This window comes from Patagioenas fasciata, chromosome 10, assembly GCF_037038585.1.
Source record: "Patagioenas fasciata isolate bPatFas1 chromosome 10, bPatFas1.hap1, whole genome shotgun sequence".
In the NCBI taxonomy this organism is placed as follows: domain Eukaryota; kingdom Metazoa; phylum Chordata; class Aves; order Columbiformes; family Columbidae; genus Patagioenas; species Patagioenas fasciata.
In genome coordinates, this window is record NC_092529.1 from 18,039,248 (window position 1) to 18,058,254 (window position 19,007).

General features: G+C 40.8%; 1 protein-coding gene across 2 annotated transcripts in view; it reads left to right on the plus strand.

Annotated features, from left to right (window-relative positions):
- Nucleotides 1-10,283, plus strand: part of SUCLG2 (succinate-CoA ligase GDP-forming subunit beta) — a 126,590-nt gene extending 116,307 nt beyond the window's left edge. For both annotated transcript variants that reach the window (XM_065845505.2, XM_071813250.1), the window contains 2 exons: nucleotides 618-738; nucleotides 8,292-10,283. In XM_065845505.2, coding sequence (XP_065701577.1) covers nucleotides 618-738; nucleotides 8,292-8,407 — 237 coding nt within the window. In that variant the 3' untranslated portion in view covers nucleotides 8,408-10,283. The remainder of the gene's footprint in view (nucleotides 1-617; nucleotides 739-8,291) is intronic.
- Nucleotides 10,284-19,007: the final 8,724 nt, after the last annotated feature.

A 19,007-nucleotide genomic window follows, 5' to 3' on the forward strand; every position in this document is an offset into this window, starting at 1 on the left:
AGGAATTTCAGTTTCCGGAAACTGATGAATAGCAGTTGTTTGAGGTTATCAATTAATCTGTTGTAATGAATGTCCTTCATTACATGCCTCTCCTTGTTAATTAGAAGGGATTTTTACTCCTCTTTATCAAGTCAGGGCAAGTATATTACCTTTTCATCTGTACTGCTTATGGTAAAATGCGTACCTAGATTGTTTTATTAATTTTCCACATGAATATTTCATTGCGTGTGCATCTGCACATTCATACACTGTATTTTCTGAGCTCCGACCTCCGATGATTATTCAATACATTAAAAAAAATCAAAAATATAGATTCTTTAATCTCTTTTTATTTGTACTTATCAGTTGAAAATCCCCTTTTCTGTGCAATCATGTGTTTATGACATTAATTACTATGCCAGTTTAGACCAAGGCAATTAATCACTGCACCACAGTACAGAAACAATAGACTCAGTTCTCTGAGGTGAAGCTTGTACCCTCCATAAATGAGAACCCACCTGACAAAGGGCGGTTTGTACCGTGGTTTGGATCTTTTACTTCTGTTTATTTAAAAATCAAAGCCAAGACAAAACACAAACAAAACCTCGCCTGATTCATCTTCTGTTTCTTTCCTACAGGTTGAAGCAATACTTGTAAACATTTTTGGTGGGATCGTGAACTGTGCCATTATAGCCAATGGTATCACCAGAGCCTGCCGAGAGCTGGAGCTGAAGGTGCCGCTGGTGGTCAGACTGGAAGGTGAGTGCTGATGGGTTCAGACAGGAATCCTCCCTCAGCTGCACAGAACTCAGCTTTCCTCAATCTCTATGCTGACAACAATTTAGCCCCACACCATAAGAATATGTCCAATTCTTCATCCATAGCATGACCTGAAGTCGAACTCTTTCCTTACCTATTTCTATATCCCTGGCCCCTGGTGGTACTTGAAGCAATAAAATTTTGTAGTGAAAGCATTATGGTTTTGCTTGTAAGATTTGCAATGCAAATAGAAATTATTTTTATACAAGCTTCTATTTACTGGAAGGTATTTTTTTTTTCAAATGATTTTTTTATTTAATACAATTCCGTTATTGCTAAACCTGCAGCAGTGTATCGTTTTCTTAAATTTGCTCCAATCATAATTAAAAGAAAGATGTTAGAAACAGTATTTGTGAGAGAGAAATTACTGGAATGTGTTCTCCTGCCCAAATATCCTATCCAGCTGAAATGCATTAAAAAACAGAAGATTTGGTAATGATAAGGAATACACTTATTTGTTTATTTATTTTTGAACATCCAGCACTGTCAAATTGGAAACAAAAAAGTAATAGAGAGGTTGGGAAGAGTACTCTTTGGCAGCTCGTAGCTTTAATATGATGGCAGTGGGTAGGGAGTTCCATCCCTCATTTCTGGTGAGTACCCTGAAGGAGGAAGGGAGATTCTTCTACCATTGAATGAAGAAGTGCTTTGCTTAAAATTAGCACAACTATGGTAAATTAAAACACTTCTCTTTTTTTGTTAAGTAGGTTTGTAAAACAGGGTTTTCTGTTTGTTGGGGGTTTTTTGTGTGTTTTTGTTTTGTTGTGGTGTTGTTGTTTTGGTTTGGGTTTTCTTGGTTTTTGTTTCGGTTTGGTTTTGTTTGTTTGTTTGGCTTGTTTTTTTAAGGCCTGTTCCTCAAGAATATAAATAGTCATGTTTGTTTGTGTGTAAGGGGGGTAAGATGGCCTGTAACCTGGTGGTGAAAAGAGGAAATTCATCCTTATGTGTCAATGAGATACAAAAAGCACAGTGGATTTTAATACTACAGTGTGTGTGTGTGGCGGGGACAGGGTGTAGGCGGGAACTAAAAATGGTTCTGAGTACACCAGACTTCTTTCCTTTTCAAAAAACAAGGCCAGCAGGACTCATGAAGATGCAGTTTACCTATGAAGACCCTTGCTTAGGTGGGAACTTCTTTTGCTATTCATGAGAAAGCAGGTCTTCCCATCCCTCATTCTCATGCTGCATTACACATGATACATAGCTCACATCAGGGGAGAGCGCAGCCTGCGATGTGCAATTTTGTCCTGTGAAAGTTTTGCTGTGCGTTTCACTGCAGGGTTTGAACGCTTTCCAGAATGCATTCTTGGTTTCTCATGGGTAGCTTTTTGCTGGAGTAAGTGCAGGAAAATTTGAATACACTAAAATGGGTTTTAGAAACAAATGGTGAAAATTTTATTTGGATGATGTGGTGCCACTAAACACCTTAAGGAAGTAAGTAGGTAGTTGAATATGGATGAAGAGGAGACTGATGGATGTTGATTACAAGCAGGAAAGTTTCAAAATATAATATCTTATTGTTTACCAGCTCTAGGCAATGTTGTTTAGCTTTTGTTATAGCAAAAAAACTTTTCCTGTCTGTCATAGCTGGGAAAAAAGTTTATCTGTCAGATCTGCAAGACTGTTATTTTATTATATTATAGCTGTTATTTTTTAAGTAAAGATATTAGAAAAACCATCAGTTTTCCTTATGAACAAGAAAGTTGCAAGTTGTTTCTATTGCAATATTTGAAACTGGTACAAGAGAGACAAGAAAATCAAGTTGCTCGTTTTAAACTGCAGTCTACCAGGTCTGCCACTGGGTTGTCTTGACCTTTCTCCAGTGCTTTTGATACTTCCATGATTGTACACAAGTAAGGGTGATTCTTCCTTTTTTTTAACATGACTCCTGGGAGATTCCCAGTCCCTGGGGTGAGCGAGGAGAGTCCTGGTGCTACTGCGCTGTGGAGTTTGTCTGGAGAAGGTGTGGAGCGGGAGAGCTGCTGCTCGCCCTGGGGAGGTGACGGCAGGGCCTGGCCCTCCCGTGCTTGTGAGCTTTGTGAGAGTCGTGTGCTGCCTCAGCTACAGACCCTGCAGCTGAATCTTCAGAATGCACAGATTTTAACACAAACATCTTTTCTTTGTCATCTTTGCACGTTGTTTACTTTTTACTAGGTTTGCAGTAATTCTCCTAGGCTAGTTGCTGACTCCAGAGATGGCGTTACCATCGTTTCTTTAGGAAACTCTGTCCTGGTATAATAGAGCAAACTCTCCCTTTTGCATAATATTTATCTGAAAAGTTTTTATTTCTAGTGTTACCCATCAATTCATCCGAAACAAAGAACTATGATGTTTACAGCTTTCAGATGTTGTTCTTAGAAACAGCTTATAACTCGTGATTTCTCTGCCTATATATATATATATATATATATATATATATATATATATATATCTGTATTTGGTTCTTTTTCCTCAGAAATCAGTCCCTCTGGATCCTTAATCATCTTCATTGTTACTCTTGGAACCCCTACTGGGTTATCCAAACATACAAGGATTTTGAATTAATGATGAGTACTGTGGAAGTCAGAAGGCTACCCAAAATGTTAAAATATCACCAATAACATTTTACACTCCAAAGGGAGAAAAAGGAACAAACACTGGATTTCCATTTTGAACATTTTTCCAACAGAAGGTTCATGATTTATTCCCATAAATCTAACAGGTTTGTGACCCGCACTTTAAAGACTCTTTGCCCACATGTACTGTATTACAAATGTCTTGATGACTAGAGTTTTAATCAGTCAAATCTGTCTTGATTTAGCAGGATTCAGTGGATAAATCTTAGTTCTCAGTTGTAGAATAATTACAAGCTGTTTTACCAGTGGATAAAGAAAGGATTACTCTCCTCTTTGAAAATGGTAACTTTATAATTACATGTATTTACTTGCCTTATCAGTAAAGAACTCATCAGCTGAAACTCGGGATTATTGTTGTTTAAAATGCTCATGGGCAAAAGGAGAAACCACATATTCCAAATTTTATCTTTTGCAGATGTAGAAAACGAACTTCTGCTGGTTTTACACAGCATTTTTCCCCTTTAAAATGTAATGTACTTCAATTAAGTTTTGTGAAAACTGACTGGGAGCGCTGAATGGAAGCCAACCGTTTTTTTTTCTCATTTGTGTAGCTCAGCGTTAGATGATAAGAGGAAAGAATGAAAAAGAATTGTGAATTACATGCCCTCTTCCCATGCTAGAAATTTTACCTTCTCTCCCTTTCAACAAATTAATTCTCTGCTTCTGTGGTCATAGGACAAGAAGAATTGGGAGGAATTAGAACTACTTAATATGTTGAAATGCAGCTAGAAGCAAGTTGGCTATTATTCAAAAGTCTGAATCAAAAATTTCCTATTATATTTTCAGCCATGTGATTCGTGACCTTCTGTGTTCTTCAGTATCTAATGACTTTTTTAATATATTCAGAAATCTTTTAGACACAAGTCAAATTTTGATCCAATTTGTGTTTCTCGCTCAAAAGTATGGTTTAGTATATATGCCCGTGAGTTTTACTATCCCAAATTGCCTATCAAGAGAGAAGAATGGGATATTGCAAAGTCATACTTAGAATTTTATACGTATCAACCTCTTCAGACATCTTGGGTTTAAACATTCAGCGCAAGTTTAAATGTGCTTGAGTCTTTCCCAGTTTGGATGTAAACATGGGGCAGAGGGGAAGATTAAAATATCCCTTGGGAAAAGTTTAAGATAGAAAAGGGCAAATGGGGTGGGCAGAATAGGAAGGGTTTAATTGTCTCTTATAAGTAGGCAGTGAAAGTTGGTTTATTCTCAACTGCAGAGCCAACAGCTCTTCATTAGTTCCCTAGCTGAAGATCATTAATTAAAACGTATCGCTAGCCAAATCTCAAATCAGAGGTTGACTGGAGGTTAGCTAGTGATGGACTTTAAAACTTGTCCCTTATTCTCCAGTACGTCTGTCTTTGAGACCTGAGGACTATGAATTTCCAGCTGGTGGGCTCACAGAAACTACGTAACCTGTATTCATGATGGAGGGAAATTCGGCTCTTAATACAATTATCAGTGTAGCATGTCAGAGCTGAACCATTGCTATTGATAGTGTAACGTGGTCACAATGTGTTCGCATCAATAATAATTTTCAGACGTACTGCGTATTGTGGAATATTTTGTCATAGCAGAATGTTTTGGGTAGATCAGATTATTTTTGTTAGTCTTCTATCTGATAGCATATACCAAATGTATGTATCTGTGCCTTCTCCCCATATATCTATTTACCTGGAAAGCTGTAAATGGCATTGCAGAGTCTTGCATCCTCTCCAGCCATCAGCATGGAACAGTGGCAATTTAGCCTGTTCCTGATGGTTTTATGACAGTGAAGTGAATGAATGAACATTATCAAAGTCCTGTTGGAGTATCGTATTGAGTGTTTCATTTCTTTGTTTTCGTTCAACCTATGCAGTCCTCTTGGCTCATTTGTAATGATGTGAGCTGGTATAATCTTACAATTTATAGAAACATGCTTAGATAGAATATTTATTACTAGGATTTTTAGGTAAGAAGTTTAATATATTTGCTTTGCTAATGATAGCAGAGATTTCAAGGCAATAGAAGTGTAAATGTGAGAGAATGCATGTACACAGAGAGGTAGTTTTTGAACCCGGCTTTCAAAAGCGGGATATTTAGATTTAAAAGCCTGGAAGTATATACTGATAAAATTACATCTTCCCTGGCTTTCCATGGAGTGTCATTGATGGTAATATACGGAAGAAGGAAAAAACATTGTTTTCTCATCAGAAAGCTTTTCCTGTAACAAGAGTCAAGTTTAAAAAAAAAAGGGGGGGGAAAAAACCCAAAACAAAACAAAAAAGCACACCCCTCCCCCAGCAACAAAACCAAAAGCCCTATAGCCTCCAGTCCTCTGAATTTCCGCAGTTTCTCGGTTGGCTGCAGTGTAGGTGAAGGGCAGATTATTTCCATAGCCGGTGTATGGGATTCTGTTTACAGTTCTCTGACACCATCCAGTGGCAGGAGGTTAATGTTAGAACAGTGCGACTGTTTATTTGTTTATTTTAACATCTACTGCAATAAAATGATACCCTTTGTAAATTCTTGAATGTTTCCAGTGTTTTCTGAATGTTTATTTTTAAAACCCTTACCTTGGCTTTCAGCGGGGTCTCAATTTCTGTGTTCTCAATGTATCTAAAATACTTATCACAATGGGATAAAAAGCTATCATTAAAAAAGGAAAATCACAACAAATGAAATCCTTGCTGAAAAATAAGATTAGTTGTGTGGCCTGCCTATTAAACAGTATTTGACTGAATAAATACAAAGTATATCCTTACTCTTTTGACTGCAGTGAGATTTTTTTTAGCTTTCATGTTTTCATTTGTCTGCATAAACTCCCCCCTCCCTTCTTACTGGACTGTGTTTGGTATTGATTTTGTAATGCATGTTAGACAAGTGGTGTGCAGAGCAATCAATGCAGTGCAGGATAGATCCAATGTATGGTTCCCACTCTGACCTGTTAGTAAATTAATATTGGCCACTTAGTGAAGAGCAAAAGTTAGTTTTAAATACCATGTGGTTATCACAAACAACATAATATTTTTCTATGTGGGAAAATTTCCAGGATATTTTTTTCCCCCTCTTTCCATTTTTTTCTCCTCACGACGCTTTGTCTTGTAAAATCCTATTTGAGAGATCGGTACAATCTTGACTGTTTTAAATGTTTATCACACGTGTATCTGAATAATAGATAAAACCTTCTAGACTTAATGGGAATCGCTATACAAATACGAGGAATTTAACAGAGAAGAGAACCTTCATAATGCCTTCTAACTTCCCTGTACAGTTCTGTACTGGCAATTAGCAGCTTGTATATTATGTTATATAGCATGGTTGGAAAAAATAAATAAATAAATAAATTGCTATTTTTTGCCCATAATATTCTTTTTTTTCCTGTGGGAAAATGGCTGTATAGTGCTGGGTGTTACTATGCAACCAAATCCCCCTTCTTGTCAGAGATTTCAGATGTCTTTGACCTCCCTACACAAGCCCCACAGTGTGTTTTCTGCACAGCGATGGGGAGCGTGACCTCTTCTGCCAGAGCTTTTAAACAGCTGTGGATGGGGTCCCACGTTCTTCTTCCAGCCACCTGCCACTCCTGTCGTTGTGACAGGGACGTCTTTGGTCTCTTCCAGTGCCAGGAGTGGGAATCCTGACCTGAGCGTGCTGATGAGACAGACTTTTGAATTTCTTCACTTCTGCTCTGCGGTTTTGCGCATTTTATAGAGTCTGACTAAAAAACAAAATCACCCCTTAAAATGAGCATTCTGGAAGTTACACAGTAAAGAACAACTTGCTCAGTTAATAATTAAAGTTATAATTAGTGCATACCTTCAAATGTAATTAAAATTCATTTTGCTAGGTCTAGGAATAACAAAGTAATTAAGCATTTTGACATGGCAAATAACGAGGAACTTGATGTGGAGGAGGGGATTCAAGCAGGAACTTGTGCCCGTGACTAGTGGTGTGATCCCAAAGTGTGGATTCCACTTGCTCGGTAGGATTTATGATTCCAAGTTCTTCTGTGGTACAGACCGTATCAGTGATCAAAAGTGTCCCTTGGCTTTGCTGGAGAAAGCTCTGCAGAATTCATATTTTCTGTTTCTCTTTTGTTTTCCATCAAGGATTTGCTGGTGTAAATGGGAAGATGACACATTTGTCTCTTACACATGTGAAAAACTTGCTTTCCTGATTTTTTTTTAATTTGTTTTTTCCTTTATTGTGCATGTAATCAGTTGAATAAATTTGAGTTCTTTATGTGCAAAATGGAGCACTTGTACTGTATAGCTGTAGAGTCTCCTTCAACGTGGGATAATTGCAGTGGGATAAGTGCAGCAGCAGAGGATGGAACAGTGTCATGCTGAATGCTTCAGAGATTTCAATGTTCCCCCTTTTTAGCAGAAATGCAAGAAAGCATATTCAAGAGCAGCTCAAAACCAGTTAGATTTTCAGTATTACCCACATCTTTGTCTTTAAATTTTGCAGCTTTCAGTTAACATGCATGAATTTATTTGTATTTGATAGACTGGCTGCTGATAAGCTGTCACTGATTGTTGCTAATAAATGTGTTAAATCTTTGGAGTATCTTAAAGGCCTGATACATGGTCTGGTATCCACTGCTCATGCTGGATGTCCCTGCCCACCATGGTGGATGTCGGATTGACCCTCTATTCTTCATAAAGCCCCTTTTGTGGTTGCAAATACTATTATCAGATTGCATTGTCTGTCCAAATTGTCACTGAAATTTATCAGTTCCTTCTTCTCAGCTTGGTCTAAACCGCTCATCAAATCTGTTGTGAAACTGAAGTGGTGTATAGTTTGAAGCATTAACTACTTTTATAGAGATTTAATAGAGATGTTCAATTATTCATTAATAATAATTACTAATTGTAGTCAATGGTGTTTTTCTAGGAACAAATGTTCACGAAGCCCAGCGTATTCTGAATGAAAGTGGACTCCCCATCACATCTGCAAATGACCTTGAGGATGCAGCAAAGAAGGCAGTGGCGAGTGTGGCCAAAAAATAACAGCTTGCAGGTGTTCTCATGCAAAGCGTGTGTGTTTCACAAGACGTCATTCCAGTTATTTCAAAGAGGATTAGTGGGTTTTTTTCTAAGCGATCATCAGTGTTGATGAACTTCGTTTGTGATACACGGTGCACTTGTGCCACAGGCCTGCAAGTTAGGCTTCAGAAATTTTGCAGCTAAGTTCTTGAAAAATTTGTGTCTGTTCGTGTAATTTTGATAATTTTGTTACTCTAAATTGTAATAAGTAACACTTCATTTCATGAAGCTCTTTTTCTGCTTTCCTTCCAAAATCACCACTGATAAAGTCATGAAAAGATAATTAATAATTCACTTTCATCAATAGGATTGTTCTTTAATCAAACGGATGTGGTTCACCTATTTCACAATGCTTTCGTTTTTTATATTGTGGAGGGTCAGCAAACTAATAATGGTTTTGTATATTTTATGGACTTTTACAATAATGTAAAATTGTGCTTACAATGTCTATTTTATTCAAATGAATAATGTTTACTTTCTTTTTTAGAAATGACACGTTTTGCCTTAAGGTGATTTTATTTTGTAGATGCCAAAGTATACCTCACAATAGGAAAAGGGATTGAATAGTTGGTAGTGACAGGACCTTCCATTCTCATACTGTGCCTATAAGCTGGTAAAATGTGATTAATTTTATTTTCTAGTTTTTGGAAATGAGATGCACTATTTCTAGGTGTAACAGTGCCATACAGAGAGCTCTAGGACAATGCATCTGCCAGTAAGAAAATGGCTGCTAACTTTTTAAAATAACCTCTTCCATAATTATGTCCCTATTTAACTTCCAAAAGCCATTGCTGGTTTATTGGAAATAAAACACAAATGAACTTTTCCGTTTTAAAAGTATTTGATTTATCAGGCATCAGTAAATTTATATACAAGAAAAAAAGTTTCAGTACACAGATTTTGATCAAGAATTATTTTGACTATGTGTTTTTCTTTAACAGTCAAAATTCAAGCTGTTAGACAAGTCATTCATTCAGGGAACAGAAGAGAATACCAAATGGCTTGTGTAACTAAAGAACTCGGTACAAACCTCACTCAGCCCAGGAATAACATGCTGAAAATCATCAATAAATTTGAACAGTGAACAAATAAGTGGATATTATGATCTGGTCCTGTAAATGAGCAGAGAGGTAAAAATTTGTGTAATAAATTCTTAATTGTGATTTTTTTTGAGTGGCTGTAATCAATACCGTGTTCTACTTAGAAAAATGTAAATATTTTTTTCCTGACATTTCCATTAAAACTGTTACATTCAGAATAAATTATCTGCACTAATCCCTGGCTCTTGACACAAATAGTATGGATAGGTTGCTATCATCAGTTACTGTAGGTTTTTCCTTCTCCATTCCTTTCTCTGCATATTGCTCAAGGAAAAAACGTATGACTGTTAGAATTACAATAAGTATGGCACTAGGTATGTACTTACTGACTGAATGAAGGAGAATGGTATTGTTAGCACTTCTCCTGAAGGTGCATAGGAGCACATTGCTTGAAAGGAAGGAATGTTTACCTCACCACCGTAAATTAAAAAGTCACACTCTATGTATTTTTATACTGGAAAGGGAAGCATTCTGTGGAAGAATGTTTATGCAATGTTGTCGCACACTGCGTATCTAACTTCTGGTCTCCAAAGAATTCGTGATGTGTGTACATGATGATTATTCTGCAAAAATTAATGCTGTACACCTTTTCATCAAATAGATGTAAAAATGAACTATTGAATGACTTTGTCCTTTGTATAAAATAGAAAATTGTTTAATTTGTCTATTAAATTCTGTGTTCTTCCATTCAGTACTTTGTTACAGATGGGTAGAATCAAATAAATAGGAATTTATTTTCAGTTGGGTAATATTGTTATACTCTTACATACATGTTTTTATCTAAAAAGTAAATATTTTTATCTCTATATATAATCTTCCCTTGTACGTAGGTTAAATGACAGAGTACATACAAGTTTTGTTCCTCTTGAGCCATAGACAGAATAGAGCAGTATAATTTTTAATTTCCAGATGTCATACGGAAAAAATTTGTAAGCTCTGGGTTTGTGTTTTTGAACGATCGGCCCTTCAGTTACACCAAGGTCCTGTTCACTTTCTGGAACCAGAGGCTCTCTTGCTCTGTTCGGTTTGCTCGGTGCAGCGTTACGGACTGGTTTGGCTTTAATGGCATGTGTTATTTGTGTGTGGAAATGTGTGAAGTTATTTTTGGTCTCCCTTGGCAAGGCATTTTAGTTCCATTTCCTGCAATTTTAGCTGCTGGAAATTGCAAGTGAACGCAATGCCCGGGAGGGATGCTGCTGTCTTTGTTCCAGCACACGGAGCTGCAGCCTGGCCGGAGCGCGGTTCGCTGTCCCAGCGGGGCTGGGCTGAGCCGTGCTCCAGCCACCCTGTTCCGGCTTAAACACAGAACGCACTCCTGTGAGAACTGCTCCTCCTGCAGAGAGCGAGCGGCAGCGTAAGCAGCAGGGGAGTTCCAGGTAATCCCGTTCATGAAAGTTTTAAGTGAGATTTAGTTAGCCTTTAAATCTTGACATTTCAGGCTGTGTGTTAATAAAGGTCTGCAGGATTGGGCATTTAGAAGGGAAAACAGGAGGAAACAATGCTGACATTGTGTTGCATCTTTAACAAGATACCTTTAAATTCTCACAGTGAGCATGTAACAGCTGGGAGTTCTGGAGTAATGTTCTTAACGTGCATTTACTATCTCATTTGTCAGTCCTGTTCTTCCCTGCACCCAGAAAAGCAGCTGCTATCATGCAAAATTGCTGGGATTGGAACAGCATGTCAGTGCAAATCAGTCACCAGATGAGATGCAGAGTAGGGCCGCCCGTTCACAGCTTCCCCAGTCACAAGCAGTGCCCTGACGCTTCTGTGGCCCTGCACGGTCAGCCTGGCCTGGTGACCTTGGGGATTTTCAGACCTGGGCACCTACAGCAACCTCTGGTTATTACATGGCATGTTGGCCAGGATGATTCCCTGGCGCTGGATGCTGCACAGCACTTGCTGAGTGTACTCAGTGGCCCGAAACACGGGTCTGAGCAGCCTTGCTGGGCTAGAAGAGCTGGGAAGTCTGTGAGCCCAGGGCTGGCAAAACCATTCCCTATAATAAAAGCTGTCAACTTAGTTACAGAAATCCAGAAACCTGCTAGGCTTAGTGCTTTGTTATATGACATGTAAAATGTTAGTGCTAGATGTGGTGGTAAGCCTCTGAGCTGATTGTGAGATTTTATGCCTTGTTTTTCTTTTTGCCAACTTTCAGAAAATTGGGAGTTTGTGTTGAAGTCATGGTTAGCTGTAGCAAGAGGCAGGTCAACCAAAGCAGCTCATTGCACGTTTTGATTTATCATCTCAGATTCTTTCCCGTTCCCTTTTTATCCTGTTTCTCCACCTACATAACTCAGTCCCTGCGCTTCCCCGCTACTTCTGGTGTCTCCCTCGATGGCAGAGACTCCATGCTGCTGGGCTTTGCTAGGTTTGCATGGTTGGGCTGCCTGGCCTGGCACTGGATGTGTTGTGTGAGCATCCAGCCGCCTGCCTGGGAGCTGGGTGTGCTCTGGTCAGCCCATCTGCCAGCCTCAGCCCAACACCCTGCCACCAGCAGGCATCAGCAACTGGGCCCAGCTGGTGTATCCCAGCCCAAAAGCCGTCCTAGAGTCCTCTCAATGCCTCTTCCTTACCTGTCCGTTGCTGTTCTGGGAGGCCACGAGCTCTACCTCCAGTGTTCTGCACTCTCTTCTAGACAAGAGGAGTAGACACAGGAGCAGAAATGGGCTGAGGAGCAGTTTTACTTGCCTGGTCAGGTGTGCAGGGCTCTGAAAGAAGCCTGTGCATCAGAAAAGTTGTACATGGGTATGTTTGTAAGAGATAAGAAGAAAGGAGTGAAAAGCATAGGAAAGCTTGGCACCTGTGCAAAGGGCTGTTTCAAAAAGAGAAGAAATGCTCTTTTTCGAGGAGAAATAGTCTTCCTCAAGTCCAGTGTGGACAGGAGAAGCAGTGAGGAGCTTTGACTGCAGTAAGGGACATTTAGGTCAAACTTGTAGCCACAAGGTGAGCCAAGGAGCAGGCTGTGAAATCATCAATGGGTGTTTTTTAGAGTTAGATGAGCATCTGTCAGGGGTGGCTTAAGAAGAGTTGATTTTTGCCTCAGGGTAGAAGTATGCATGAGGGTGACCTTCCAGCCTGATTTGATAGGATTTAATGCTTGTTGGTAAGGTTTTGTTTTGTTATTTTCTTCTTAACTTGTAGGTAGAGGGAGGAAAAAGGAAGACCTGGTGGATTCTTGAAAGAAACTGGTTTTAATTTAGTCACCAGGAATGATCTGCAGCTGCCAGGGAAATGAAAAGCAGATTATGCAAACTCAAGACTTTCCCTAACAATGGGAGCAGTGTTATTGCAATGCATAAAAGGCCGAGCAGAGAATTAGGGGTATCTATCAACTTTAATATGTTTAATTTAAAAAGGAACAGGTTGCACCAACTATTTTTTTCTATTTAATGAGGCCCATTTATAACTAGAATGCCAGGATTTGCCTGTCACCCAGAGGAAATCATAGTATGTGTATTTGTACTTTGGTGCAAAACTTGTGTTGATCACAGTGATTTAAAACTTTTACTAGCCCATCTGCAGTCAGTTTGATGTCAGGATCCTTTCATCCAGAGACAGATGCACCCTTGGTAGAATCCTGAACATGTGTGTGTCTTTGTTCAGCTTCACAAAGTACCAACTAAAGATTAAAAATAGAAGTATACATAGATTATTGCACGTTATTCCTCAGAGATAACCATGATGAGACTTATCTAAGATAGGGTAGTCCCCTCCTGCGTGTTGCAGAAGGATCATTATTGCATATATTAATTTAGCTTTTTGCATTTCTCTATTCTGCCCATATTTGTGGGTGCTGAGTGGTGCAGGGACACTAATAGTAGTGCATTGCATAGCAAATAATGCTCCCTGTTCCTTGAGATCATTCCTTTTCTGTAGGATTTGAAGCACTGAAGTGGGAAGATATTTTCTGCGTAGGCTGGATCACTGCACCAGGCTGGGGACAGGATTCGCCTCCTTTCAGTTGTGGATAGATGTGGTAGATGTGTTTCTGATGACCTATGCCTTCCACGTTCTGTTCATGTACGTACAAAGTGGACTTGGTGGGCAGGGAGAGGGCAAACACTGGGAGGGACCCACAGGACTGAATGGTGGTGGCAGGTGGATCTTCACTGGGCCTCAAGGGAGGCTCAGCTCCACATGTCCTCTGTATCTCACACTGCTTACAAGGAAGAAGCTCCACGTTGGAGTTGTGATGATTTGCCTTCCTTTTGTCCTTGGAGTATTCCTTCATCATGAAGAGGGAGAAAGCAAGAGCAATGCCATGAGGAAAATGTTCTCTTCTCCCGTATCTTGGGACAGGAGATGTCTCATTCTGGACCTCCTTGTGTCTGCAAAGACAGGGCAATAGTCTGGCACTCAATTCCCAATTAAATCCAGGCTAGTCTGTGATGAAATCTGACAGGGATAGCCAAGCCTGGAGGGAAGGGAGCTACTGACAGAAATAGGTTATTTCACAAATTAAGTGCTGTTGGGATATGCAGCATGGTGGGATTTGGAAACTGGGTCCTTTGCATTTACCAGTGCAACTCTTCCAAACACATGCATTCATACAAGCGGGCCATCGTCAAAGAGGTGACAGTGACAAAGTATTGGTAAATTAATCTGGGAAAGGAGGGCTCAGAGAGATCAAGTGTAGGAGTTTTTGCATTTCTCTAGGTACAGAGATGGGAAAATGAGAAATTTGATCCTTCTATTATAATCGACGTAAAGAATTACAGAGCAGCAAAAGGCTACGCAGCTAAACAAAGCTGTTCCCTTTAAGTTTGTTTCAGATGTCTCTCTGCTTCGGCACCGTGTCGTTCAAGACTTTCCCTCTGTAATTGCATGTGGCAGTCTCTTTACAGCTAGATGCCGATTGCTGTTCTCCAGCTGCTCCAAAAGAGAAATAAAAAGTAATAGGCAAGGAAGGACACTGCAGCAAGTACTTTAGGAGACATTCCTCCTTTGTTTCACAGATGGGTGAGTAGAGGGGTTAAGAAAATGCCATTTTGTTCACAACCGCTGCTCTGTTTGGCTCCATAACCAAACACTGGCCAATATTCAGTAGCTCAGTCCCCGTAACAACTCTCCTTCCCTCTGCTTCCATTAAAAGACTTTACCCTGCAAGGCAGCACAGTTCAGAAAATAAATGGTATTTGGTGCCCTGCCTTACTAGGACTGCTTTCTTAGCAAAACTGACCTTTTGCCTCAGCTTTGTGGGACCAGAGGTTTCATTCAAAGGATATTGGCAGTAGTGTGGTGTTAATCTCCTACAGCTGTGATATCCTGCTGTGGGAGAGAGCCGGGCTTCTTAAAACAGACAATCTGCAGCTTTAGAGAGATTCATTTTGTGTTTCAATAGGCAAGCAGCAGTGCTACCATTGAACATCAAAGGGCTCATCCTCCCTCTGCCACCAAGCAATGGTGAGGTGGGGTTTGCATAGCAAACCCAGACCAGCGTGGCTCCTGCCCTTGTGCACATCTCTGCCGTATACAGACAAGCTCAAACTTTACTATGAAGGGGTAAATCCTTTATCATTAGAAGGTACTGGGCCTAAAATCCTCTCTTCTGTGTAGATTGTTGGGATGTGTGTGTGTCACCCTCTCTAAAGGGTGCCAGGGAAGACAGTTGGTGTTGGCAGCTCTGTGAAGGGAGCTCCTGGAGATGTTTGGGCAAGCTGAGTTTTGAATTTGCCCTGTGTTTTTTTCCTCACACTGAGGTTGATGGGGCACCTTTCTCGCTGTCCCTTTGGTTTTTTTGTTTTCTGGGGGAAATATGAAAGGAATGGCTGTTTAGGGATTCTGACTGTAGTGTTCCTGGGAACATTCCTGACTGATGTCAACAGAAATTGGCAGGGTTGGCTTGAAGAAAACTGTATTAAGAAGTCAGACAAATTCCCAACATTATTCTTGCACCTTGATAACTTTGCCATTCATGAAGTTCAGCTTCATTGATTCGCACTGCTCAGCCCAAGCCCCAAGTTTCTGAGGTACTGGAAAGCCCTTAGTGCCAGTGGCTTTTTTCTACTGTTTTCCCAAGTGCTTTTCCCTTGTCGTACAGCAGGAGGAACAACACTTCAGATGTGAAGATATTGATCCTCTTTGAGTTGTGCTCTAAACAAGCATGTGCAAAACACAGGGAAAATGAAACACTATATTATTTTGCATTTAATTTTCCATAACTATTGTCTTGTAGCCCTGGTGAAATGTTTGACATAACACACTTCCACAGCTTGTCTGCTGAACATCTGGTAATCAGTTCCCAAATTCGCTTCAGAGAATACTCAGAGCAGAAAGTGAATTTTCTCAGACAGGCAGAATGTCACTTGCAAGAAAATGAATCTTTTTTCCATTATCACCATGATGGGTGCAGGATACTGCTGCTCTCATGCTGGTGTCCAGAATGCCGAGTGCTTCCTCATCAAGATAAAACTTTTGAGGACAACAGCAGACTATTGTCAGCATCAGCTCTCCATGTGTACAACTCAGCCTTAGAGCTTCAATCCTATTGATTTCCTTAACATTATCCATCTATTGATTTTTCCACTCTCCTCTGGATTATACTCATTGTAGAAATTGCTGCTCACAAGCCTAAAGAATTCTTGCTGTCATGCTCCATCTGCTGAAGCCAGCCTGTTCTTGCATGACAGCTGTATTGGCTTTTATAGTTGGGAAATTCCCATATCCATCCTCATGAGGCTGCCCTTTGAAAACGTCTTGCTTTTAAAAGACACGGAGAGGTCTACCAGAGCTCTGCCGCCTCCTAACAATTGATTTCCAGGTTTCATTATTAAGCTTGAGCTTTTTCATATCACAGCTCAAGTTCTGCTGCCCCAGTCATTTCCAGATCTTACAAAGATCTGAAAATGCAGCAGAGACAGCAGAAGCAAAGCCCGTGTTTGCAGCCTGTGCGGCAGGACTTTTATGTATAGTCCCTTTTGTTCTGCTGTATGTCACTGGTGTAACAGAACCACCCACACACTGTGTTCGAGCCTCTTCTAAAATGGGTATCAAAAGCAGGTAATTCAGAAAGTGCCTGTGTCTCTCCGAGCTTTCAGGCCCAGCTCTCTAGTATCTCTACAGATGTCCCAGGCCCCCCATCCCTAACTCTGTACATATGGTTCACAAGGAAACATTAATCTGAGAACTCAAGAGTAGGTGCTACTTTAATGGTTTACAATAACTCCCTTTCCTCTCCTGACATAGCAGAGGTGGCTGAGACCCACCATGTCTGTAAATCCCTCCTATTTCAGTGAAGCTGAGCTGCCTCTAAACTGGAAATGCGCTCGCTGGGTCTTTGTGCCTGATATATTTACAGGGTGGGTGATGGAGACTGTGGAAAGTTGCCTTTTGAATGTATCCTCTGGTTGCATGCCTCAAATCCAGCCACTGTGGAATACCTGTGCTGTAGCAAACCAATGCTAAAATTCGTGTGTGTTATTGAATGCACATAACAGGCCTTTCAGCTGTGGAGGCTCGACAGCGGAGCTTACTCTGAATGTGTTGTTACAGCAAAGACATTTTGAATAAGTATTAGCTAGGTCCTGATGTGTTTACAGCATTCCATCAGGGGCAGCAACAGACTTGTTACTGGCACTGCTTGGAGGATTTTGTGACCTACACAGAAAGGCGAAACACAATTTGATGTATTTAGTGATTAGAAATGTTTGTCTGAAAGCTTTTACCAGACATTTTGATTCTTGGTACAATGAAAATTCAAGTGTGAAAATTTGGCCACAATTTAGATTTGTTCATGACCAAACTGTCAAAACTGATTTTTGGAGCCAAAAGATCTCAGGAAGGTTGCTACTTTTCCTTGTAGAATACATAAATACAATATTGTGATGGAAACTCTCATGTGCAGGATTTTTCCACCACACTTACCCGCTTCAGTTTCCATCAATGTCTTACCCCAGAAAGGACAAAAGAAACAAGATGGGTTAAAACAAAACAACTTTCTGACAAAATTACTGTTTAGCCACAGTATATGCATCCATAACAGTGTCATGTTTCATCTCTCAGGCCTAAGCTATGAGTGGGAGTGTGGAGTGACAGCTCCCGCAGCCGGAGCAGCGCTGGAGTTTCTGTTCCACCGTGGGGAGAACCTGTGGAGGGAGCAGCTGCTGCGGCCCCTCGCCTTCCAACCCTTCCCTGCCTCTCCAGATTGGCTGGATGCCAGCAATTAGAAACTAATTGAGAAGCTTTAAGAATGCATCTCTTCTCCGTTCCTTCTGCTCTGTTTAATCCTCTAACAATCCCCACCAGAATTCTTCACAAGGGATTTTGCACTGCTTTACTGTTTGCTCAGTGTTTGGAGTTAACAGAGGTGTCTCAGCAGCGCGGGGCTGTGTGGGGACCCAGGAGGGACTCGCTTTTCTTGCTGTCTGCTCTGCTGCTCCATCCTCCTGGGCAGTCCCTGTTTTTTGCTGGTTGCACAAGCACGTGCAGGTCCCAGACCTGATGCACTGGCTGAAACCAGTGTGGTGCTTGCAGTGGTTTTGCTGGTGTGGAGATCAGAACCCGGCTGTGTGAGACAAGGTAACACTGGCAAGTATTTCTGTGCTTTTCCCTTCTCTCACTTAAAAAATAAAATCTGTCACTATTGACAGCCTGAGAATTTCCCATAAGCAGGATGAAAGCAGCTTCATCTCCTTCTCACTGGCTTCTGGCCATTTCTGAGTGCCTTATAAGTGCATCCTTTGCCTGGCAGCAAGGAACCCCGATCATTGACCAAGGGCCCATTGTAGATGAGATTATCCAAACAAGCAACACTGAAGACATGCAGTGCCTTGGAAAGCCAGTGATCCTCTTCTGGTTTGTAAGTCTTCCCCTGACTTGTAAGCCATTCCTTCTCCCCATTGGTCACTGATGATGGACATTTATTTGCTGCATACAGCAAGGAGTGAAGACACTTATCCACCCCTTCCTATAGCTTCTCCCTTGGTTCTGCACCTCCTTCCTGCTCACTCCATCTCCTGGCATCCTCCTGCTCTTTATTTTCTACTCACCAAGTAATTCAAGATACCAGTGGAGGACTGGGAGGGTGTTAAACCTTCATTTTCATCCTTAGACTATGCTGACTCCATGGAATGTGGATCAGACCCCATGTTATCACTGTCACAACTCCTGTCAGTTCAGTGAGAGGTTTGCTCAAGGAAGGACTTTGAGAACAAACACTTTGAATGCCCAGTAAGTAGAAAACAAGAAGCTGCTTTGCCACTTAGACTAAAGCTGCTCACTAGCAGGAGGAAGAAGTTTGGAGCATGTCTTGAATACACAGAACAAGCATCGCCACCCCCATCCTTCCTCCTCCTGCCTCTGGTGTGTGCACAGCAGTGCCTGGGGTTGTGACAGAGCAGCTTTCAGCCACTTTACTTTTCTCCCATTTGTTCCCATTCCCCAGTCCATTTACCAGAGGAGGATCTGGCTACATGCGTTTAAGCACTCACCTCTGATAAAGCTCATCACGAGATTTACGAAAG